Raw genomic sequence first — 27,223 nt, forward strand, 5'->3', positions numbered from 1 at the left:
CTCTTTGTGCAATACCACTATATTCCGGATCTCCATCTTCTTTAATACCAAACTGCATAGATCAAGGTACATTAAGGTGGCAAATATTCTAATAATTAATTCCATTGAGATTTATAATGTATCAATCGTAGCAATTCTAATTCTTCTAGCAGCGGACTGTTGGTGAGGATACGTTTAAGTGACTTTGTGGTGATCTTAACATTGCACTAAAATCTTAGACACCTTAAGGTACTAATGAATAGAACGTTAAAGGAGGCTCAAAAACACACTCTTTGAGGAAGAGAGTTTATAATTTTTGAAATGAAAAAAACGAGTCAGGTAGCTTGTTCTATATAAAAGGAAAAAAAATAATATTTGAGTGGGCAAGATGGACGTGTCCAAATTGAAACTTGGCTTAAACATGAACGTTTTGATAATTTCAGAAAATGATGTTATCATGTCATATGGTTCTATTAAAAAGAAAAAAAAATACTTTAGTAGGCAAGATGGGTGAGAGATTGCTTCTTTCAAGACCTCCGGCAAAAAAAAAAGTTGGATAAATAAATAAACAAAAATAAAGAATAATAAAAATAAGGATGAGACGCCATAAAAATAGTAGAATAGAATTTCCATGGGTTTTAAAGCCTTTCTAAAATTCATTTTAGGCTCTACGCGGCAGCTAAGTCGCCACTAAATCGACGCTTGCTATTGTGTCAATAAAAGAGCCCATTACTATTTCGTTCGAATATTTTCTAGAATGTTCCCAAAAAATGGGTAAGGAACCATTACAACAACTATATGCCCACAAATTTGTTGATCCTAACCAAAACAGGATATAGGATGCATGTACAAATGAAATGGGATGATGTAAACCTGCATTTCAGTGATGGTTGGGCACAAATGGTAGTAGATCTAGATTGTAAAAAAGCTGATTTGCTACAATTTGTTGTAATTGATAAGTTCAAATTTCAATTGGTCATCTTTGACAACGAACAACGAAGGCATTGAAAAGCATTGTCCAGAATACAGGCCTCCAATGTTCATGCACATTTTGCTGAACAAAAAAGCAAACAATGATGGTAATGGAAATCTTGACCTTAATAGATTACATTAATTATTTATAATCGTAGTCATTTGTATGGCTATAAGGTAAAGGTATATATGAAATGGGATGGTCATCAATCATATTGCATCTTAGGGTTTGATAAAATTATTAGTGATCTTGATCTAAAGTGGGGTGACTTTCTTTGTTTTACTACACTTGATGAAAAAAACTTTCAAATGATCGTTATTCACCGGATGCATGTGAGAGAGAATCTGTAGCATATTGTTGGGTTCGTCAACAAAACAATTTGTCTTCACAAGTTAATGTAGTAAAATTCAAAGATTAAATTGATTGCGAAGGTGAAAATGAACCAACCAAAGTGCCACCACAAAGTAAGGTACAAGTGGTTGACTTAAGTGTTGAAGACGGAAAGCAACCACATGTAACATCTATCAGTAGAGATCCTGTGGTTAAATTTAAAATCCCAAAAGGTCATTCGTGGGTATGTTGCTTATCCCCATCTCTTTATATAATGCTGCTATATATTTTTAAACATTTAAATATCAATATCAATACAACTTAAAATTAGCGTATAATTATTATCTGACAAATAATGTCGTTAAACTTACAATATTTTGTGAAGCCATTACATCTTATTGACTTCTATTATTATTTAGTACATTTCGGAGGTATTTGCAACTCTTCATGAGATACAACATGGGACAACAGTTTTAGTAGTAAATCGTGCAGATATAGAAGTGAAATGGGGTTTAATAAAAGAATGTTCTAAGTATTCTTTTAGAATCGTTGTTCCAGCTGGCTGGAGTTCTTATCTTTCAAAAAATCAATTGAATCATGGCGATGTATTTGTGATTAGGTACAAATGTAAGCACTCATAGTTCTATCTGCTTAAGGTTTGTAGGGTCCAGTGAAGATGAATGTTTTACCGTACAGTTCATCATCCGATTGTAATATTACACTTGAACATGTCAAGTGATTTTTGCGTGATGCGGTTTCTGTCAATCGGTTGATGTATTGATGCTTTAAACAAGTTTGTTACAAGTATGTTAACATTAAACTATGTTGGTATGCTTATCGTTTTATGTTTACCTTTCATATTGTTTCGTTTATCCTTTATAATGTTGGTATGCTTCTAATACATCATCTAAAAAGACGAATGTGTGATTCATGTGAATTGTTTCCAAAGCAGCTAATAGTCTTTACAGTTATTAATGCGTAAAAATTTATATGTCTTTATGATTTTATCTCTCAACTAATATCTAATATCTATAATCTATTACTACTACAGAATGACCGACATTAATAGATTATTATTCTATTTTCTTTTGCTTTGCAATCAAACGAACATATTATATATATACCTAAATTAATTGAATCATCGGAATTTCCATAACTCTCATACAAAAGTGCCCGTAAAATTGCGGGCTTTAAGCTAGTTATGAATTATTATGCATGTAAAAATATAATACAAAATACATAACTAAATAAAACGTTATATGACAATATATCTGACTTTTTTATTTAAAACAAGAACACAACAAAATACATTTTCAAGCTCTTGATAAAATACGATAATTAATAATGCAGGACAAAAACATTGTACTCAACAACGGCATTACCACTAGTCATATTGATAAAATGAGTGTTTGCAAGTGCATAACCTCGTGCAAATCGAAAAATCCCACTTCCACTAACGATTGGCATTTCTCTAACAGGCGATGGCACGTAGTTCAAACCTATTATACTCAAAGTGCTACCGTTATACTTCCCTTTAACAAAAACAAAATCCATAACCATCAAAAGTCGAAACTCATTTAAACTAGCGAATGTATACATCCCTTGAGCTCGTCCAACAATCTTGGAACTTTGATCGGGCCCCATGGTCAATGGATCATCGATGACGAACGTAGCACCAAATACTGAATTGGAGGTGTTGAATTTAGGAGGTTGAGCGACAAGGACAGCGGTTGGGTGGTCCCCACCGATTATGTCGTGCAAGTAGAAGTGAAGGTGAGTTAGTTTTTCTGTTTTGAAACCGAGGGATTTTGGGGATAATTTTTCGGAATATTTATGGGATTGTGTTTTGAGGAGAAATGAAAAAAGAAAAAGGATGAAAGTAGTATATTTAGGGAGAGATTGAGCCATTGTGGGGATAGAGATAGTGAGGATTATGGAATAATGGAGGTGTTTGATTGTTTACATATAGTATTAGAATATACTATACATTCAATTATTAAATGTTTGTTTATTATTTTATTCGTTGCGTTGTATGTCAACCCAATTTAATATATCTTGATATGAAATACCATTCGTTTTTAATAGACTTAAATTGGTATCGATAGAAACAAGCTTTGGTTTGGTTTTCTCTGTTTTCGAAGTAGTTTCCTTAGCTTCGGTTTTGTTGTTTTAGTTTTTAGCGGCTTGGCTCATGTCGTTTCTTGGGTAGTTTGGATAATGCTTGTTTTGTTTAGATGTTGATCCCGTGAGCCAGGTTGCTTGATGCTTGTATCTTCGATTAGCTCATTTCTTTTCCGAGAAAGGGGCTCGTTTATATAGTTTTCGTTTTTTGCCAAAAAAAAAAAAATAAAAAAAAAAAATTCTTTGGTCAGCCGCGCATTGCGACGACGGACCTGAGATCGTTGATTGCTTTGTTTTACGTTGACGTTGTTTACAGTCTAAAGCTGATTGTTTATCTTTGTAGAAAGCTTCAGTTTTTTTTTTTTTTTTTGCCGTAGTTGTTTTCACATTGTTGTTCTTACAAAGTGGTTCTTACATAGCTGTTTTTACTATCATACAATATATAAACAACGTACAACGAATTTGCATACTCCTTGTTCGCGTATCTCTTTTCATTTTTCCAAGTTGCCAAACAAGGATTCAAATTCTGAAATAAAGAAAAAACAAATCAATGATGTAACACAAAAAAAAAAAATATAAAAAAAAAAAAAAAAAAAAATTTAAATAAATAAATAAATGTACATTTACAACTCTCATTAGCATATCCTTAATAGAGGACATCTTAATAGAGGACATCAGGAGGACACAAATTGGTCAGATGTTTTGTTACCTTTTGTATTATGATTCTTTCGACGTTTTCAGCTTGGGGTGAGGTCTCAGAATTGTGATGGCAATTGTTCTCGTCATCCTGTGAAATAGTTTCATAATGATTATGTTGGTGATTTTAGCATGATCCAAGATTCATTTTAGGGATTGGATTACTATGTTGAAAGTGTGTTCGAACTATTGATACGTTACACGAATTCGGAGAGTGTGTAGCATACGTTCGTAAAACGTGAGGTGGTTTAAGGTTTCTTTTGGACTTGGAAATAATATTTGGAACTTAAGGAATGCGAAACGCGACTTCAAAAGCCGATATGCTTAAGGCGCATTTTCGAGGTCGAGGATTATGGCCGGTTTTAAAGTATGGTGCTTTGTTAGCCCGCGGGAAGGCTCCTGGACCCGCGGCGCGGCTTATCACTGATTCACTGAAAATGTGTCTTTTCAACCCAAAAGGCACATTTGAACCCCAAACGTTTTGGGATTGTTCCAGGGCATTTAAACTGCGTTTTTACATGTTTAGACCATTTTAAGTCTAAATACATGAATATTAATTTTCAAGTCACTAATGGGTATGAATCAAAGGTTGTGACTTTTCAAGAAACCTTTTGACCCATTATAAATACACTCTTTGTGTATTTGAAAAAGATTTCAGATTTTTGACTTTTTACACACTTTCAACTTAAACACTTAGAAGATAAATCTCTACAATTGTTTTGATTGTTTTCTTTTAGCCAAGACAACAATCTAGTCTTTGTCTTATCCCAATCGAAACTTCGTGTAACCCGTGGCTAATAGGGTCGAAATATTCGATTAGGAAAGTGTTCACACGATTCAAAGATCAATCCAGAGTCGGTTCCGTTTCAGGCACGAAGGTTACTTACAATCCAAGTTCATAACATTCTAATCGAATAATTTAGATCACCATGTCCGGTGAAACGGTGAAAGAAATGACTTCAAGGTTTGCAAAATTGGAGAAATTTGAAGGGGCAGATTTTAGGAGATAGCAAAAGAAGATGAAATTTCTTTTGACCACATTGAAATTGGTTTATGTGTTGTCAACTCCAAGGCCCACTGAATCGGATGACGAGACAATGGAACATGCCCGGTTAAGGAGCAAATGGGACAACGATGACTTGATGTGTCGTGGCCACATTCTAAATGGTATGTCCGATGTTTTATTTGATGTTTACAATTCGGTTGAATCGGCAAAGGAACTTTGGGATAAATTGGAGGCCAAGTATACGGCCAAGGATGCGTCTAGCAAGAAGTTTCTTGTTAGCAATTTCAACAATTACAAGATTGTTGATACTAGGCCCATCATGAAACAATTCCATGAGATCGTTAGGATCTTGGGGCAATTTACCCAACATAACATAAGTATGGATGAAACTTTCTCGGTTTCATCCATCATTGATAAATTGCCATCTTCATGGCAAGATATTACACACACACTCAAACACAAGAAAGAAGATATGAATTTGAATGAGTTAGTGAAGGTATTTCGTATGCCCGAGAGACATATTAAATTAATGTGGCTAATATGTTTTGATCCAAGTCGGGTCATACCCACTAACAAGCTTACCGACACCTTATTCGTATTTGATCTTAACGATTGGATCATTGATTAAATACGCGACACTTGAATTTTAAGGAAAAGGTTTCTTAAATAATATTACATGATATGTTTATATAAGTTATGGAACAACTTATATAACAAGGATTTAATTATTTATAGGTTAAATAATTAATTAAGTTATGATACATTTTATAAAATTGATTTTATAAAATATACATAACAAATAATATATATATACAAGTTTATAAAATGTATTTTATGAAATCAAGTTTTATAAAAACTGATTTTATAAAATCAGTTTTTTTTTATAAAAGTATATTATATTATAGCAATGTGAGTGGCATGGGAGTTAGAATAAGCATGCATTTGTTTAATACTTGCTACCCATGCTTAACTAAGACCAAGGGGACTTAGTATTCCATACACACATGCATTAAAACATATCAAAAGAGAGCTACAAACAAAATAGAATCTGCTCAAAACTGAGCTGAAGGCCGTGGCCTTTTATGGTCAAAAGGGTGTTCTAAATTTGGGTTTTACAAGCTCATTTCTAGTGTCATTTAAATCCTAACTAATTACAAAGGTGTTGGGGTTATTGCTTGTGGGTATTACTTGCTTGAGGCTTCAAGTTAGAAGCTCTATAGTTCATCATCTTCATCATCATCTTGCAACTTGGAAACAACCCTCAACTAGCTTGAGGAGGTATATATATATCTTTTCCTCTTGTTCTTATATGTAAGTATATATTCTAGACTTAGTATTAACATGGAATTTAACTTAATGGCTAAACATATAACATGAACTTATCATTTTGCTTCCGCTTGCTTTAACACTACTACAAATTGGTTTTGTAATTATGTTAACTATAAGAACATGTTTTATGAACTTGTTAAATTCCATCAATGGTATCTAGAGCCGAAGTCTATGGATTATGCTTCTTATATGGCCTTTAAACCCGCTATATTTGCATTCTAAGTACATGCATGAATATGGAATGCAAAAACTTTCGGGTTTGGGAGGGTTTGAAATGTCCCGTTCTTATTGATTAAAAACGTTCCATATTAATTGATTTCGTTGCGAGGTTTTGACCTCTATATGAGACGTTTTTCAAAGACTGCATTCATTTTAAAACAAACCATAACCTTTATTTCATCAATAAAGGTTTAAAAAGCTTTACGTAGATTATCAAATAATGATAATCTAAAATATCCTGTTTACACACGACCATTACATAATGGTTTACATTACAAATATGTTACAACAAAATAAGTTTTTTGAATGCAGTTTTTACACAATATCATACAAGCATGGACTTCAAATCTCGTCCTTATTTAAGTATGCGACATCGGAAGCTCTTAATAATCACCTGAGAATGAACATGCTTAAAACGTCAACAAAAAATGTTGGTGAGTTATAGGTTTAACCTATATATATCAAATCATAATAATAGACCACAAGATTTCATATTTCAATACACATCCCATACATAGAGATAAAAATCATTCATATGGTGAACACCTGGTAACCGACATTAACAAGATGCATATATGAGAATATCCCCATCATTCCGGGACACCCTTCGGATATGATATAAATTTCGAAGTACTAAAGCATCCGGTACTTTGGATGGGGTTTGTTAGGCCCAATAGATCTATCTTTAGGATTCGCGTCAATTAGGGTGTCTGTTCCCTAATTCTTAGATTACCAGACTTAATAAAAAGGGACATATTCGATTTCGATAATTCAACCATAGAATGTAGTTTCACGTACTTGTGTCTATTTTGTAAATCATTTATAAAACCTGCATGTATTCTCATCCCAAAAATATTAGATTTTAAAAGTGATACTATAACTCACTTTCACAGATTTTTACTTCGTCGGGAAGTAAGACTTGGCCACTGGTTGATTCACGAACCTATAACAATATATACATATATATCAAAGTATGTTCAAAATATATTTACAACACTTTTAATATATTTTGATGTTTTAAGTTTATTAAGTCAGCTGTCCTCGTTAGTAACCTACAACTAGTTGTCCACAGTCAGATGTACAGAAATAAATCGATAAATATTATCTTGAATCAATCCACGACCCAGTGTATACGTATCTCAGTATTGATCACAACTCAAACTATATATATTTTGGAATCAACCTCAACCCTGTATAGCTAACTCCAACATTCACATATAGAGTGTCTATGATTGTTCCGAAATATATATAGATGTGTCGACATGATAGGTCGAAACATTGTATACGTGTCTATGGTATCTCAAGATTACATAATATACAATACAAGTTGATTAAGTTATGGTTGGAATAGATTTGTTACCAATTTTCACGTAGCTAAAATGAGAAAAATTATCCAATCTTGTTTTACCCATAACTTCTTCATTTTAAATCCGTTTTGAGTGAATCAAATTGCTATGGTTTCATATTGAACTCTATTTTATGAATCTAAACATAAAAAGTATAGGTTTATAGTTGGAAAAATAAGTTACAAGTCTTTTTTGTAAAGGTAGTCATTTCAGTCGAAAGAACGACGTCTAGATGACCATTTTAGAAAACATACTTCCACTTTGAGTTTAACCATAATTTTTGGATATAGTTTCATGTTCATAATAAAAATCATTTTCTCAGAATAACAACTTTTAAATCAAAGTTTGTCATAGTTTTTAATTAACTAACCCAAAACAGCCCGCGGTGTTACTACGACGACGTAAATCCGGTTTTACGGTGTTTTTCGTGTTTCCAGGTTTTAAATCATTAAGTTAGCATATCATATAGATATAGAACATGTGTTTAGTTGATTTTAAAAGTCAAGTTAGAAGGATTAACTTTTGTTTGCGAACAAGTTTAGAATTAACTAAACTATGTTCTAGTGATTACAAGTTTAAACCTTCGAATAAGATAGCTTTATATGTATGAATTGAATGATGTTATGAACATCATTACTACCTTAAGTTCCTTGGATAAACCTACTGGAAAAGATAAAAATGGATCTAGCTTCAACGGATCCTTGGATGGCTCGAAGTTCTTGAAGCAGAATCATGACACGAAAACAAGTTCAAGTAAGATCATCACTTGAAATAAGATTGTTATAGTTATAGAAATTGAACCAAAGTTTGAATATGATTATTACCTTGTATTAGAATGATAACCTACTGTAAGAAACAAAGATTTCTTGAGGTTGGATGATCACCTTACAAGATTGGAAGTGAGCTAGCAAACTTAAAAGTATTCTTTATTTTATGTAACTAGAACTTGTAGAATTTATGAAGAACACTTAGAACTTGAAGATAGAACTTGAGAGAGATCAATTAGATGAAGAAAATTGAAGAATGAAAGTGTTTGTAAGTGTTTTTGGTCGTTGGTATATGGATTAGATATAAAGGATATGTAATTTTGTTTTCATGTAAATAAGTCATGAATGATTACTCATATTTTTGTAATTTTATGAGATATTTCATGCTAGTTGCCAAATGATGGTTCCCACATGTGTTAGGTGACTCACATGGGCTGCTAAGAGCTGATCAGTGGAGTGTATATACCAATAGTATATACATCTAAAAGCTGTGTATTGTACGAGTACGAATACGGGTGCATACGAGTAGAATTGTTGATGAAACTGAACGAGGATGTAATTGTAAGCATTTTTGTTAAGTAGAAGTATTTTGATAAGTGTATTGAAGTCTTTCAAAAGTGTATAAATACATATTAAAAAACTACATGTATATACATTTTAACTGAGTCGTTAAGTCATCGTTAGTCGTTACATGTAAGTGTTGTTTTGAAACCTTTAGGTTAACGATCTTGTTAAATGTTGTTAACCCAATGTTTATAATATCAAATGAGATTTTAAATTATTATATTATCATGATATTATCATGTATGAATATCATTAAATGTCTTTACAACGATAATCGTTACATATATGTCTCGTTTAAAAATCATTAAGTTAGTAGTCTTGTTTTTACATATGTAGTTCATTGTTAATATACTTAATGATATGTTTACTTATCATAGTATCATGTTAACTATATATATATATCCATATATATGTCATCATATAATTTTTACAAGTTTTAACGTTCGTGAATCACCGGTCAACTTGGGTGGTCAATTGTCTATATGAAACATATTTCAATTAATCAAGTCTTAACAAGTTTGATTGCTTAACATGTTGGAAACATTTAATCATGTAAATATCAATCTCAATTAATATATATATAAACATGGAAAAGTTCGGGTCACTACAGTACCTACCCGTTAAATAAATTTCGTCCCGAAATTTTAAGCTGTTGAAGGTGTTGACGAATCTTCTGGAAATAGATGCGGGTATTTCTTCTTCATCTGATCTTCACGCTCCCAGGTAAACTCGGGTCCTCTACGAGCATTCCATCAAACCTTAACAATTGGTATCTTGTTTTGCTTAAGTCTTTTAACCTCACGATCCATTATTTCGACGGGTTCTTCGATGAATTGAAGTTTTTCGTTGATTTGGATTTCATCTAATGGAATAGTGAGATCTTCTTTAGCAAAACATTTCTTCAAATTCGAGACGTGGAAAGTGTTATGTACAGCCGCGAGTTGTTGAGGTAACTCAAGTCGGTAAGCTACTGGTCCGACACAATCAATAATCTTGAATGGTCCAATATACCTTGGATTTAATTTCCCTCATTTACCAAATCGAACAACGCCTTTCCAAGGTGCAACTTTAAGCATGACCATTTCTCCAATTTCAAATTCGATATCTTTTCTTTTAATGTCAGCGTAGCTCTTTTGTCGACTTTGGGCGGTTTTCAACCGTTGTTGAATTTGGATGATCTTCTCGGTAGTTTCTTGTATAATCTCCGGACCCGTAATCTGTCTATCCCCCACTTCACTCCAAAAAATCGGAGACCTGCACTTTCTACCATAAAGTGCTTCAAACGGCGCCATCTCAATGCTTGAATGGTAGCTGTTGTTGTAGGAAAATTCTGCTAACGGTAGATGTCGATCCCAACTGTTTCCGAAATCAATAACACATGCTCGTAGCATGTCTTCAAGCGTTTTTATCGTCCTTTCGCTCTGCCCATCAGTTTGTGGATGATAGGCAGTACTCATGCCTAGACGAGTTCCTAATGCTTGCTGTAATGTCTGCCAGAATTTTGAAATAAATCTGCCATCCCTATCAGAGATAATAGAGATTGGTATTCCATGTCGGGAGATGACTTCCTTCAAATACAGTCGTGCTAACTTCTCCATCTTGTCATCTTCTCTTATTGGTAGGAAGTATGCTGATTTGGTGAGACGATCAACTATTACCCAAATAGTATCAAAATCACTTGGAGTCCTTGGCAATTTAGTGATGAAATCCATGGTAATGTTTTCCCATTTCCATTCCGGGATTTCGGGTTGTTGAAGTAGACCTGATGGTTTTTGATGCTCAGCTTTAACCTTAGAACACGTCAAACATTCTCCTACGTATTTAGCAACATCGGCTTTCATACCCGGCCACCAAAAATGTTTCTTGAGATCCTTGTACATCTTCCCCGTTCCAGGATGTATTGAGTATCTGGTTTTATGAGCTTCTCTAAGTACCATTTCTCTCATATCTCCAAATTTTGGTACCCAAATCCTTTCAGCCCTATAAAGGGTTCCGTCTTCCCAAATATTAAGATGCTTCTCCGATCCTTTGGGTATTTCATCCTTTAAATTTCCCTTTTTTAAAACTCCTTGTTGCGCCTCCTTTATTTGAGTAGTAAGGTTATTATGAATCATTATATTCATAGATTTTACTCGAATGGGTTCTCTGTCCTTCCTGCTCAAGGCATCGGCTACCACATTTGCCTTCCCCGGGTGGTAACGAATCTCAAAGTCAATTGAATCCACCTACGCTGCCTCATATTCAGTTGTTTCTGATTAAATATGTGTTGAAGACTTTTGTGGTCGGTATATATAATACTTTTGACCCCATATAAGTAGTGCCTCCAAGTCTTTAATGCAATAACAACCGCGCCTAATTCCAAATCATGCGTCGTATAATTTTGTTCGTGAATCTTCAATTGTCTAGATGCATAAGCAATCACCTTCGTTCGTTGCATTAATACACAACTGAGACCTTGCTTTGATGCGTCACAATAAATCACAAAATCATCATTCCCTTCAGGCAATGACAATATAGGTGCCGTAGTTAGCTTTTTCTTCAATAACTGAAACGCTTTCTCTTGTTCATCATTCCATTCAAATTTCTTCCCTTTATGCGTTAATGCAGTCAAGGGTTTTGCTATTCTGGAAAAGTCTTGGATGAACCTTCTGTAGTAACCAGCTAGTCTTAAAAACTGGCATATGTGTTTCAGAGTTTTCGGGGTTTCCCACTTTTCAACAGTTTCTATCTTTACCGGATCCACCTTAATACCTTCTTTGTTCACTATGTGACCGAGGAATTGAACTTCTTCCAACCAAAATGCACACTTTGAAAACTTTGCGTACAACTCTTCCTTCCTCAATACTTCTAACACCTTTCTCAAATGTTCACCGTGTTCTTGGTCATTATTTGAGTAAATAAGTATGTCATCAATGAAAAAAATGACAAACTTTTCAAGGTATGGTCCACACACTCGGTTCATAAGGTCCATGAACACAGTTGGTGCATTAGTTAAACCAAACGGCATGACCATAAACTCGTAATGACCGTAACGTGTTCTGAAAGCAGTCTTTGGAATATCATCTTCTTTCACCTGCATTTGATGATACCCGGAACGTAAGTCAATCTTTGAATAAACAGACGAGCCTTGTAGTTGATCAAATAAGTCGCCGATTCTCGGTAGTGGGTAGCGGTTCTTGATGGTAAGTTTGTTCAACTCTCGGTAGTCGATACACAACCTGAATGTACCATCTTTCTTCTTGACAAACAAAACAGGAGCTCCCCACGGTGATGTGCTTGGTCGAATGAAACCAAGGTCTAAAATTTCTTGTAATTGGCTTTGTAGTTCTTTCATCTCTCTGGGTGCGAGTCTGTAAGGAGCACGAGCTATTGGTGCAGCTCCTGGTACAAGATCTATTTGAAATTCAACGGATCGATGTGGGGGTAATCCTGGTAATTCTTTCGGAAATACATCGGGAAATTCTTTTGCAATGGGAACATCATTGATGCTCTTTTTTTTAGTTTGTACTTTCTCGACGTGTGCTAGAATAGCATAGCAACCTTTTCTTATTAGTTTTTGTGCCTTCAAATTACTAATAAGATGTAGCTTCGTGTTGCCCTTTTCTCCGTACACCATTAAGGGTTTTCCTTTTTCTCGTATAATGCGAATTGCATTTTTGTAACAAACGATCTCTGCTTTCACTTCTTTCAACCAGTCCATACCGATTATCACATCAAAACTCCCTAACTCTACTGGTATCAAATCAATCTTAAATGTTTCGCTAACCAGTTTAATTTCTCGATTCCGACATATATTACCTGCTGAAATTAATTTACCATTTGCTAATTCGAGTAAAAATTTACTATCCAAAGGCGTCAATGGACAACTTAATTTAGCACAAAAATCTCTACTCATATAGCTTCTATTCGCACCCGAATCAAATAAAACGTAAGCAGATTTATTGTCAATAAGAAACGTACCCGTAACAAGCTCCGGGTCTTCCTGTGCCTCTGCCGCATTAATATTGAAAACTCTTCCGCGGCCTTGTCCATTCGTGTTCTCCTGGTTCGGGCAATTTCTAATAATGTGGCCCGGTTTTCCACATTTATAACAAACTACATTGGCATAACTTGCTCCGACACTACTTGCTCCGCCATTACTCGTTCCGACACCATTTGTTCCTTTCGTTCTATTAACCCCTGGTCCGTAGACCTCACACTTCACCGCGCTATGACCATTTCTTTTACACTTGTTGCAAAATTTGGTGCAGAACCCCGGGTGATACTTTTCACACCTTTGGCATAGCTGCTTCTGATTGTTGTTGTTGTTGCGGTTATTATTGTTGTTGGGATGATTGTTGTAGTTGCTGTTGTTGTTGTTGTTGTTGTTGGGCCGTTTGTTGTAGTTGCGATTGATGTTGCGATTGTTGGGATAATTGTTGCGATTATTGTTGTAATTGCTGTTGTTGTTGTATTGGTGATTCTTATCACCGTTTTCCTCCCACTTTCTTTTGACTTGCTTCACATTGGCCTCTTCAGCAGTCTGTTCTTTAATTCTTTCTTCAATCTGGTTCACTAGTTTGTGAGCCAATCTACATGCCTGTTGTATGGAGGCGGGCTCGTGTGAACTTATATCTTCTTGGATTCTTTCCGGTAATCCTTTCACAAACGCGTCGATCTTCTCTTCCTCATCTTTGAATGCTCCCGGACACAATAAGCACAATTCTGTGAATCGTCTTTCGTACGTGGTAATATCAAATCCTTGGGTTCGTAACCCTCTAAGTTCTGTCTTGAGCTTATTGACCTCGGTTCTGGGACGGTACTTCTCGTTCATCAAGTGCTTGAATGCTGACCACGGTAGTGCGTACGCATCGTCTTGTCCCACATGCTCTAGATAGGTATTCCACCATGTTAACGCAGAACCTGTGAAGGTATGCGTAGCGTACTTCACTTTGTCCTCTTCAGTACACTTACTTATGGCAAACACCGATTCGACCTTCTCGGTCCACCGTTTCAATCCGATCGGTCCTTCGGTTCCATCAAATTCCAAAGGTTTGCAGGCAGTGAATTCTTTGTAGGTGCATCCTACACGATTTCCTGTACTGCTAGATCCAAGGTTATTGTTGGTATGTAGCGCAGCTTGTACTGCGGCTATGTTTGAAGCAAGAAAAGTACGGAATTCCTCTTCATTCATATTCACGGTGTGTCGAGTAGTCGGTGCCATTTCCTTCAAAATAGTCAAATGGAACAAGTTAATCATACAGAATATTAAGAGTAGTTAATAGTATTTCGTAGCATAATATGAACTCATTTATAAAAGCTTTTTCTTCATATTAGCATTTTATAAGTTTAAATTCGGGTAGTACCTACCCGTTAAGTTCATACTTAGTAGCTAATATACAATTCAACTACTACAATTCTATATGAAAAACTGATTATAATAATATTTCGCGTTCAAACTTTTACACAATATTTTACAAACTTACAATACCGCTTATTTTACATATAGCATGAAATATAGCACACAATAAATTTGATACAAGATGGTTGTGAAGATAATTCTAGCTAGTACACAAGTCGTTCAGCAAAGGCAATAAAGACACGTAATTCATACGTCCAGAAACAAGTCATGCATTCTGGTTTTACTAGGATTACTTCCCATCCTTGGTCTTGTGGAACATAACCGTTATGGCCGTTGATAAGACAGCATGTTGTAACGTCGTCAAAGGGACGAGGGTTACGTAATGTCCAACAGTGCCGTAACAATCTAAAAACCTCATTTCTTACCCCAATTACCGACTCCGTCACTTGTGGGAATGTTTTGTTTAATAGTTGTAGCCCGATGTTCTTGTTCTCACTTTGGTGAGAAGCGAACATTACTAATCCGTAAGCATAACATGCTTCTTTATGTTGCATGTTAGCCGCTTTTTCTAAATCACGAAGTCCAATATTCGGATATATTGAGTCAAAATAATTTCTTAACCCATTGCGTAAAATAGCATTTGGGTTCCCCGCAATATATGCGTCAAAGTAAACACATCGTAACTTATGGATTTACCAATGTGATATCCCCCATCTTTTGAACGAAAGCCTTTATAAACCAAGGCATTCTTGGAACGTTCTTCGAATGTCTTACAAACTGATCTCGCCTTAAATAGTTGTGCCGAAGAATTCTGACCGACTCTAGACAAGATTTCATCAATCATGTCTCCGGGTAGGTCTCTTAAAATATTGGGTTGTCTATCCATTTTGTGTTTTTATACTGTAAAATAGACAAGAGTTAGATTCATAAAAAAAAATACTTATTAATACAAGCAATTTTTACATATATCATAAAGCATAAGCACACTATATTACATATATTACACCACACGAAAACAACTATCTTATTCCGACTCGCTTGTTTCTTCTTCTTCGGTTTTGGTTCGTTTTGCCAAGTTTCTAGGGATATATGATGTTCCCCTAATACGAGCCGTCGTTTTCCACATTGGTTTAGAAAAACCTGGTGGTTTAGAGGTTCCCGGGTCATTGTTACAACTTAAGGACTTCGGGGGTTGACGATACATATAAAGTTCATCGGGGTTGGAATTAGATTTCTCTATTTTTATGCCCTTTCCCTTATTATTTTCTTTTGCCTTTATAAATTCAGTTGGGGTAATTTCTATAACATCATCGGAATTCTCGTCGGAATCCGATTCATCGGAGAATTGGTAATCCTCCCAATATTTTGCTTCCTTGGCGGAAACACCGTTGACCATAATTAACCTTGGTCGGTTGGTTGAGGATTTTCTTTTACTTAACCGTTTTATTATTTCCCCCACCGGTTCCGTTTCTTCATCCGGTTCCGATTCTTCTTCCGGTTCCGATTCTTCTTCCGGTTCCGATTCTTCTTCCGGTTCCTCTTCGGGAACTTGTGAATCAGTCCACGAATCATTCCAATTTACATTTGACACTTCATTATTATTAGGTGAGTCAATGGGACTTGTTCTAGAGGTAGACATCTATCACATAATATCAAACGCGTTAAGAGATTAATATATCACATAATATTCACATGTTAAAAATATATAGTTTCCAACAAAATTTGTTAAGCAATCATTTTTCAAGTAAACACGGTCGAAGTCCAGACTCACTAATGCATCCTAACAAACTCGATAAGACACACTAATGCAAAATTCTGGTTCTCTAAGACCAATGCTCGGATACCAACTGAAATGTCCCGTTCTTATTGATTAAAAACGTTCCATATTAATTGATTTCGTTGCGAGGTTTTGACCTCTATATGAGACGTTTTTCAAAGACTGCATTCATTTTAAAACAAACCATAACCTTTATTTCGTCAATAAAGGTTTAAAAAGCTTTACGTAGATTATCAAATAATGATAATCTAAAATATCCTGTTTACACACGACCATTACATAATGGTTTACATTACAAATATGTTACAACAAAATAAGTTTCTTGAATGCAGTTTGACACAATATCATACAAGCATGGACTCCAAATCTCGTCCTTATTTAAGTATGCGACAGCGGAAGCTCTTAATAATCACCTGAGAATGAACATGCTTAAAACGTCAACAAAAAATGTTGGTGAGTTATAGGTTTAACCTATATATATCAAATCATAATAATAGACCACAAGATTTCATATTTCAATACACATCCCATACATAGAGATAAAAATCATTCATATGGTGAACACCTGGTAACCGACATTAACAAGATGCATATATGAGAATATCCCCATCATTCCGGGACACCCTTCGGATATGATATAAATTTCGAAGTACTAAAGCATCCGGTACTTTGGATGGGGTTTGTTAGGCCCAATAGATCTATCTTTAGGATTCGCGTCAATTAGGGTGTCTGTTCCCTAATTCTTAGATTACCAGACTTAATAAAAAGGGGCATATTCGATTTCGATAATTCAACCATAGAATGTAGTTTCACGTACTTGTGTCTATTTTGTAAATCATTTATAAAACCTGCATGTATTCTCATCCCAAAAATATTAGATTTTAAAAGTGGGACTATAACTCACTTTCACAGATTTTTACTTCGTCGGGAAGTAAGACTTGGCCACTGGTTGATTCACGAACCTATAACAATATATACATATATATCAAAGTATGTTCAAAATATATTTACAACACTTTTAATATATTTTGATGTTTTAAGTTTATTAAGTCAGCTGTCCTCGTTAGTAACCTACAACTAGTTGTCCACAGTCAGATGTACAGAAATAAATCGATAAATATTATCTTGAATCAATCCACGACCCAGTGTATACGTATCTCAGTATTGATCACAACTCAAACTATATATATTTTGGAATCAACCTCAACCATGTATAGCTAACTCCAACATTCACATATAGAGTGTCTATGGTTGTTCCGAAATATATATAGATGTGTCGACATGATAGGTCGAAACATTGTATATGTGTCTATGGTATCTCAAGATTACATAATATACAATACAAGTTGATTAAGTTATGGTTGGAATAGATTTGTTACCAATTTTCACGTAGCTAAAATGAGAAAAATTATCCAATCTTGTTTTACCCATAACTTCTTCATTTTAAATCCGTTTTGAGTGAATCAAATTGCTATGGTTTCATATTGAACTCTATTTTATGAATCTAAACAGAAAAAGTATAGGTTTATAGTCGGAAAAATAAGTTACAAGTCTTTTTTGTAAAGGTAGTCATTTCAGTCGAAAGAACGACGTCTAGATGACCATTTTAGAAAACATACTTCCACTTTGAGTTTAACCATAATTTTTGGATATAGTGTCATGTTCATAATAAAAATCTTTTTCTCAGAATAACAAGTTTTAAATCAAAGTTTATCATAGTTTTTAATTAACTAACCCAAAACAGCCCGCGGTGTTACTACGACGGCGTAAATCCGATTTTACGGTGTTTTTCGTGTTTCCAGGTTTTAAATCATTAAGTTAGCATATCATATAGATATAGAACATGTGTTTAGTTAATTTTAAAAGTCAAGTTATAAGGATTAACTTTTGTTTGCGAACAAGTTTAGAATTAACTAAACTATGTTCTAGTGATTACAAGTTTAAACTTTCGAATAAGATAGCTTTATATGTATGAATTGAATGATGTTATGAACATCATTACTACCTTAAGTTCCTTGGATAAACCTACTGGAAAAGAGAAAAATCGATCTAGCTTCAACGGATCCTTGGATGGCTCGAAGTTCTTGAAGCAGAATCATGACACGAAAACAAGTTCAAGTAAGATCATCACTTGAAATAAGATTGTTATAGTTATAGAAATTGAACTAAAGTTTGAATATGATTATTACCTTGTATTAGAATGATAACCTACTGTAAGAAACAAAGATTTCTTGAGGTTGGATGATCACCTTACAAGATTGGAAGTGAGCTAGCAAACTTGAAAGTATTCTTGATTTTATGTAACTAGAACTTGTAGAATTTATGAAGAACACTTAGAACTTGAAGATAGAACTTGAGAGAGATCAATTAGATGAAGAAAATTGAAGAATGAAAGTGTTTGTAGGTGTTTTTGGTCGTTGGTATATGGATTAGATATAAAGGATATGTAATTTTGTTTTCATGTAAATAAGTCATGAATGATTACTCATATTTTTGTAATTTTATGAGATATTTCATGCTAGTTTCCAAATGATGGTTCCCACATGTGTTAGGTGACTCACATGGGCTGCTAAGAGCTGATCATTGGAGTGTATATACCAATAGTACATACATCTAAAAGCTGTGTATTGTACGAGTACGAATACGGGTGCATACGAGTAGAATTGTTGATGAAACTGAATGAGGATGTAATTGTAAGCATTTTTGTTAAGTAGAAGTATTTTGATAAGTGTATTGAAGTCTTTCAAAAGTGTATAAATACATATTAAAACACTACATGTATATACATTTTAACTGAGTCGTTAAGTCATCGTTAGTCGTTACATGTAAGTGTTGTTTTGAAACCTTTAGGTTAACGATCTTGTTAAATGTTGTTAACCCAATGTTTATAATATCAAATGAGATTTTAAATTATTATATTATCATGATATTATCATGTATGAATATTATTAAATGTCTTTACAACGATAATCGTTACATATATGTCTCGTTTAAAAATCATTAAGTTAGTAGTCTTGTTTTTACATATGTAGTTCATTGTTAATATACTTAATGATATGTTTACTTATCATAGTATCATGTTAACTATATATATATCCATATATATGTCATCATATAGTTTTTACAAGTTTTAACGTTCGTGAATCACCGGTCAACTTGGGTGGTCAATTGTCTATATAAAACATATTTCAATTAATCAAGTCTTAACAAGTTTGATTGCTTAACATGTTGGAAACATTTAATCATGTAAATATCAATCTCAATTAATATATATAAACATGAAAAAGTTCGGGTCACTACAGGGTTGGTATAGTTGGCCGATTTTAGGAAGAGTTCCAAATGGGTTTGGAACTTGCAAATTGGTCAAATTTGTTGTATGTTGAAGTTCACAATCAAGCCTTGACCTTTTGTTTGATTGGTTTCATGTTTGGATGATTATTAATAATTCATTTGGTATGTAATATTAATTCATTCATGTGGTTGCAATATTCATTCAAGTTGGTTTGTAATATTGTTATTTTGGTTATGTAATTTATTTTATATTTGGTATGTAAAATAGATTAGGTTGTATTTTCATTTCTAGAAAAATGTATTAGGATATGTTTTTTGTAAAAATGAAGATACAAGATGAAGACTTGGAAGATGCATTTGGATGCAAGATTAAGTGGGAGATTTTGAAATCTCCTACTTAGTGTTATAACCCTTAACCGGTGACATTTGTTTTCGGCTAAACAAATGTCTACCAAATTGGCTTGATTGTGAACACATTTGTTTGCATGCGTGGTTGTTATATTTCTTGTATGATTGTGGATTGTGTATGTTACTACAACAAGTTATCACTCAAGTTAACAACAAGCATAACTACAATTTAATTGGTTAAATTATTAACGACATGCAAAACGTCAATTTAAATGGCTAAATTAAAAACGGCTAAAAGGACATTAATAAACGGTTATTAAGAACATGATAAGGATCATATATATAAAGTGGTTTATATCAAGTAATTGGCTAAAATTACAAGACTTGAAAATGGATTTCAAATGAACCATACACTAAATGCATGTTGGTGTATGGCATAAATGTTTTCTTAAACTAGAATTAACGAAAACTTAAAATCCCTTAATCGACAAGGCAAACAAGTTAAACGCCATCCTTTTGTGTGACACTTGAAAATATTAGGGAACTCATAATGGAATAAAGGTCACCTAACCGTTGTGAGCAAACTAATATGATTGAGGTAAATTTCGCACACTTGTGGGATAAAGGTCACCTAACTACTTGGATGTTAAATTTACACGTTTACACAAGTAGGACGACTTGATTTGGGAATCATGAACTTAGGGTCACCGAAGCATGAGGAACAAATAGGCGTTGATGGGATGAATATGCCATGCAAAAGGATTGCATGATCCCATAATTTAGAAGTTGCAAAAGGATTGCAATTGTCATATAAATGACTACCTAGCTAAATCAAATAACGGGATAAAGGTCACCTAACCGAAATTTGATTTACCGTTGGATTCTAATATTTAATAAGTCAATTAAAATTTAAAAGGGTATTGTTTATTATATTTAAAATCCGTACTTAAATGAACTTTGTTAAATTTTGTAGATGGCCGCCAATAACAACAACATGTAAAACGCACCTATTAACTTGAACAACCTATCGTTAAGGTCTCTCCTCGAGAAAGACAAACTTAACCATACGAACTTTATGGATTGGTTCCGCAATCTTAGGATTGTCCTCAAACTTGAGGATAAGGCGTATGTGTTGGAAGACCCCATTCCCGATCAACCCGACGAGGATGATACGGAAGACATGGCTTATTGGGATAAGTATTGCGCCGATTCGGTGCAAGTCGCTTGCCTAATGCTTGGGACTATGATACCCGAACTCTAAAAGGATTTTGAGCATCATACTGCATACGACATGATCACGCAATTGAAGGAGATGTTCCTTCAACAAGCACGTGTCGAGCGCTTCGAGACCGTTCGAGCACTTCATGCATGTCGTATGGACGAATCCCAATCCGTTTCATCTTATGCCCTTAAGAAGAAAAGCCTCATTGATCGCTCAAACCGTCTTAATCTCAACATATCTAATGAGCTAGCCACGGATCTTATCCTAAACTCCTTGTCAAAGATGTTTGACCAATTTGTAATTAATTACAATATGAATGGGATGGATAAGACCATTGGCGAACTTCATGGCATGCTTAGGACGGCAGAAACTAGCATGGGTAAGAGGGCTTCACCCGTGCTAATGATCAATGATGGTGGGTCCAAAGGTAATAACACCTCTAAGCCAAAGGCGGCTAAGAGGAAAGGACCCACCCATCAAGGAAAGGGAAAGGGGAGGATGGTTACCCCAACCAAAAACAAGAACAAGAAGCAAAAGGTTGCCGGACAATCAAACCCCAAGGAAGACCCGTGCTTCGGTTGCGGTGAAATGGGTCACTGGAAACGCAACTGCCCGGTCTACCTTAAGGAGTTGAAGGAAAAGAGGGATGCGGGGCAAACCTCATGTAATATATATATGGTATATATAGAGCTTAGTATTACTTCTTCTAATACATGGGTATTAGACACTGGATGTGGAACTCACATTTGCAATTCTTTGCAGGGGTTCAAAAGAAGTAGCAAGCAAACGGGAACATCAAGTCTCTTTATGGGTAATGGAGCCAAAGTACAAGTGAAGGCTCAAGGAGACTTTGTATTAAAGCTTCCAAGTGGTTTGGAACTTATTTTGAACAATGTTTTGTATGCACCGGATTTATGTCGAAACATTATTTCAGTTTCCCGTTTAAAACAATGTGGTTTTTATCTTAATTTTGTTAATGATGATATCCACGTTTATTTAGATAATGTATTCTATTTTAAGGCTTCGCCTTCAAATGGAATTTATGAATAGGTTCATGATGACACATTATCTAGTAGCTCAATATACCATACTAGCACCAAGAAACTCAAAAGGGATTTGAGTGATTTCTACTTATGGCATTGTCGCCTTGGTCACATAAACAAGAATTGAATGCATACACTTCAAAAGAATGGCCTTTTGAAATCAAATGAACTAGACTCGTTTGATGTATGTGAATCTTGTTTACAAGGCAAAATGACTAAAGCACCTTTCAAAGGGACCCACGAAAGGGCTAAGGACTTATTGAGATTAATACATTCGGATGTATATGGACCCTTTAAGCCCACAACTAGGAATGGTGAAAGATACTTCGTTACTTTCATTGATGACTTCAGTCGTTTCAGATATGTCTACTTGTTAAGACATAAGGACGAAACTTTTGAAGCATTCAAAGAGTATCAAAACGAAGTACAAAATCAACTCAATAAGACAATCAAGGTACTTCGTACCGATAGAAGAGGTGAGTACCTTAGCGATGCTTTCCAAGATCATCTTAGAAGTTGTGGGATTATCTCGCAACTCACTCCTCCTGGAACACCCCAACTGAATGGAGTTTCTGAAAGGAGGAACCGAACCCTAATGGATATGGTTCGATCTATGATGGCTAGAAGCTCATTACCTCTATCATTTTGGGGTTATTGTCTATGCTCCGAAGCTCGTATTTTAAATATGGCCCCAACCAAGAAAGTGGAACGAACACCTCATGAGATGTGGTTTGGAAAACCTCCATCTCTATCATACTTAAAGGTATGGGGATGTGAAGCTTACCCTAAGCGTTACGTCCCTAATAAGTTAAATGCTTGATCCACAAAGTGTATTTTCATAGGATATCCCAAGGATAATATGGGATATTATTTCTATGATCCCTCCGAACAGAATGTATTTGTTGCTCGGAAGGCTGAATTCCTTGAAACTAAGTTCCTGATGGAAGGTGATAGTGAAAGGAAGATAGATCTTGAGGAGGTTCGAGATCAAGTAGATGATACACAATTGGTTGATACTAGCACTCAACATGAAAATGTTGAGAATGATCAAATGGATGATCAAAATACACAAGATGTTCGCAGATCTGGTAGAATTAGTAATCCTCCTGAGAGATATGGGTTTCTCGTGGATGGTTGCTATGTGGTTGATTTGGATGAACCAGCAAACTACCAAGATGCTTTATCAAGGATTGATAAGGATAAATGGCAGGAAGCCATAAACGCTGAGATGCAATCCATGTATGACAACCAAGTTTGGGAACTTGTTGCACAACCTGCTGGCTCTAGGTTAGTTGATTGTAAATGGCTTTTCAAAATGAAAACCGACATACATGGAAACTTGGATACATATAAAGCTAGACTTGTAGCAAAAGATTTCACTCAAACTCAAGGGGTTGACAATGATGAAACTTTTTCGCCTGTGGCAATGCTAAAGTCTATTAGGATATTATTTGCCATTGCTGCTCATTATGATTATGAAATATGGCAAATGGATGTCAAGACCGCTTTCCTAAATGGATATCTTGTGGAAGATATATATATGGTTCAGCCTGAAGGTTTTGTTGATCTGAAATATCCTAAAAAGGTATGCAAGTTAAAGAAGTCAATCTACGGATTGAAACAAGCATCTAGAATGTGGAATCATCGTTTTAATGAGGAGGCCGAGAAATTTGGCTTCATCAAAAATGGTGATGAAGCTTGTGTATACAAGAAAGCTAGTGGGAGCACTATCATGTTTCTTGTACTATATGTTGATGATATATTGTTATTTGGAAATGATATTCCGGCAATGCAAGGAGTTAAAACTTGGCTAAGTAAATGCTTCTCCATTAAGGATCTTGGAGAAGCACAATACGTTTTGGGGATTGGGATCTACAGGAATAGATCCAAGAAACTGATAGGTTTGAATCAAAGTGCATACATTGAAAAGGTCTTGAAAAGGTTCAAGATGGAGAACTCTAAGAGTGGTTTGGTACCTATTCAAAGAGGAACGCCTCTCAGTTCATCTCAGTGCCCTACCACGAAAGATGAACAAGAGAGAATGAAGAGAGTCCCTTATGCATTTGCTATTGGGTCAATCATGTATGCAATGATATGCACTAGACCGGATGTGTCATGCGCCCTAAGCTTGACAAGTAGATACCAGAATAACCCAGGAAACAGTCATTGGATTGCGGTTAAAAGTATATTGAAATACCTTAGGAGGACTAAGGATATGTTTCTAATATATGGATCTGGTGAGGAGGAACTTGCTGTAAAGGGTTACGTGGATGCGAGTTTCCAAACTGATCGAGATGATTCTCGATCACAATCCGGTTATGTCTTCACGTTAAATGGAGGTGCGGTCTCTTGGAAGAGTTCAAAACAGGATGTTGTTGCATTATCCACTACAGAGTCGGAGTACATCGCCGCATCATTGGCAGCTCAGGAAGCTGCATGGATGAAGAAATTCATCGACGACTTAGGAGTAGTCCCTTCCATTCAGGACCCTCTTGAGATCTTTTGTGACAACGAGGGTGCGATTGCTCAAATCAAAGAACCTCGTGCTCACCAAAAGACCCGTCACATTGAGCGGAGATTCAACTACATAAGGGATGAAGTTGAAAAGGGAAAGATATGTATTCGCAAAGTTCACACAGATCTTAATATAGCGAATCCTCTTACGAAGATCTTACATGGATCAAAACATACAGGACATGTTTGTGCATTAGGGCTTCGATATTCTAGTGATTGGTCATGATCTGTTTTAAGTATTGTTACGGAACGAAATTTGTTCAAACTCATTAATATAATTATGGTATTAATTTATTTTGAGTCATGTTCCTATTTTCCATATTTTATCCATGAATAAGTAATTATTCTAAAATTCCGTAGTCGATCACATATGTGGGAACAAGTGTGAGGTTTAGACTATTATGAACTTGGATTGGTAAACGTTCACGGTATGAATGTGGGGCTAGGTTGCAACCAAGGTTCATAAATATTTGTGGGATACAAATATTGGAAGACCCGCCCTCAAGATTTACTAAATAGAGCCTATGTGGTTGATCACATGTAGTCTTGAGTAAAGGCGAATATCATTGTATCCTCTGACTTGAGATACATATTGGGTTCGGATATTTACCTAGTATCGTGCCTTGATCATTTCCTTTGCTATTCTGAAATATGGTAGTTCACAAGGAAAAGCTCAGGTATAATGCAAGGTATATATTTTGGACGTATGTAGTCAAGATGGAATTTGTCCCTCTTATTCGTTGAGAGTCAGATGTCTAAGGCCTGATAAAGTTAAATCTAGAAGAGAGTGATCACTCTGTGTCTCTTGGATTTAACATGACATCCAGGACGAAAGGATATAATGAAAAGATTCACCTATTCATATTCGAGATGGGAACTCGAAAGGGATGATATTATTGAATGGCACAGTCATAACATATTAGGGGTGATAGATGGTCATTAGGTGGTATCCATCACTTGCATTAATTTCTTATGTTTCTCATGCAAGTGGGAGATTGAAGGTATTTCGTATGCCCGAGAGATATATTAAATTAATGTGGCTAATATGTTTTGATCCAAGTCGGGTCATACCCAATAACAAGCTTACCGACACCTTATTCATATTTGATCTTAACGATTGGATCATTGATTAAATACGCGACACTTGAATTTTAAGGAAAAGGTTTCTTAAATAATATTACATGATATGTTTATATAAGTTATGGAACAACTTATATAATAAGGATTTAATTATTTATAGGTTAAATAATTAATTAAGTTATGATACATTTTATAAAATTGGTTTTATAAAATATACATAACAAATAATATATATATACAAGTTTATAAAATGTATTTTATGAAATCAAGTTTTATAAAAACTGATTTTATAAAATCAGTTTTTTTTTATAAAAGTATATTATATTATAGCAATGTGAGTGGCATGGGAGTTAGAATAAGCATGCATTTGTTTAATACTTGCTACCCATGCTTAACTAAGACTAAGGGGACTTAGTATTCCATACACATATGCATTAAAACATATCAAAAGAGAGCTAAAAACAAAACAGAATCTGCTCAAAACTGAGCTGTAGGCCGTGGCCTTTTATGGTCAAAAGGGTGTTCTAAATTTGGGTTTTACAAGCTCATTTCTAGTGTCATTTAAATCCTAACTAATTACAAAGGTGTTGGGGTTATTGCTTGTGGGTATTACTTGCTTGAGGCTTCAAGTTAGAAGCTCTATAGTTCATCATCTTCATCATCATCTTGCAACTTGGAAATAACCCTCAACTAGCTTGAGGAGGTATATATATATCTTTTCCTCTTGTTCTTATATGTAAGTATATATTCTAGACTTAATATTAACATGGAATTTAACTTAATGGCTAAACATATAACATGAACTTATCATTTTGCTTCCGCTTGCTTTAACACTACTACAAATTAGTTTTGTAATTATGTTAACTATAAGAACATGTTTTATGAACTTGTTAAATTCCATCAGTTAGGTAGTCACTTGAGAATTGAGGAATCAATTCGGGCACAAGATAGTGGCAAAGGGAAGGGTAAAGAAGTGGGATCTTCTTCAATTAACATAATTGAAGATAAATCCCATGGGAACAAATACAACAAGAAATCAAACAACAAGAAATGAAAGTTTGATGGCAACAAGAATGCGTCCAATAAGAAGGACAAGAAGTCTTATTGGAGGTGTGGCAAAATCGATCACTATAAGCGGGATTGTAAAATCAAGATGGGAGAAGGAGAAAGCACATTGGGTGCGGGCCAAGGATCAAAGGATCCTACTCCTAATCAAGGTCAAATTTATGACTGTGTGACTATTCCAATTAAGAACTATGTTTCACATATATCTGATG

The 27,223-nt window shown here is 34.9% G+C and overlaps 2 protein-coding genes across 2 annotated transcripts; one reads left to right on the forward strand and one right to left on the reverse strand.

Moving 5' to 3' along the window:
* Positions 1-2,620: 2,620 nt before the first annotated feature.
* Positions 2,621-3,190, reverse strand: LOC139877608 (pterocarpan synthase 1-like). The gene has a single exon (XM_071865035.1). The coding sequence runs from the start codon at positions 3,188-3,190 to the stop codon at positions 2,621-2,623; it is 570 nt and encodes a 189-aa protein (XP_071721136.1).
* A 1,928-nt stretch (positions 3,191-5,118) lies between these two features.
* Positions 5,119-27,000, forward strand: LOC139875893 (uncharacterized). The gene is made up of 2 exons (XM_071863188.1): positions 5,119-5,601; positions 26,851-27,000. The coding sequence occupies exons 1-2, from the start codon at positions 5,119-5,121 to the stop codon at positions 26,998-27,000; spliced, it is 633 nt and encodes a 210-aa protein (XP_071719289.1).
* Positions 27,001-27,223: the final 223 nt, after the last annotated feature.

This window comes from Rutidosis leptorrhynchoides, chromosome 11 (genome assembly GCF_046630445.1).
Source record: "Rutidosis leptorrhynchoides isolate AG116_Rl617_1_P2 chromosome 11, CSIRO_AGI_Rlap_v1, whole genome shotgun sequence".
Taxonomy (NCBI): Eukaryota; Viridiplantae; Streptophyta; class Magnoliopsida; order Asterales; family Asteraceae; genus Rutidosis; species Rutidosis leptorrhynchoides.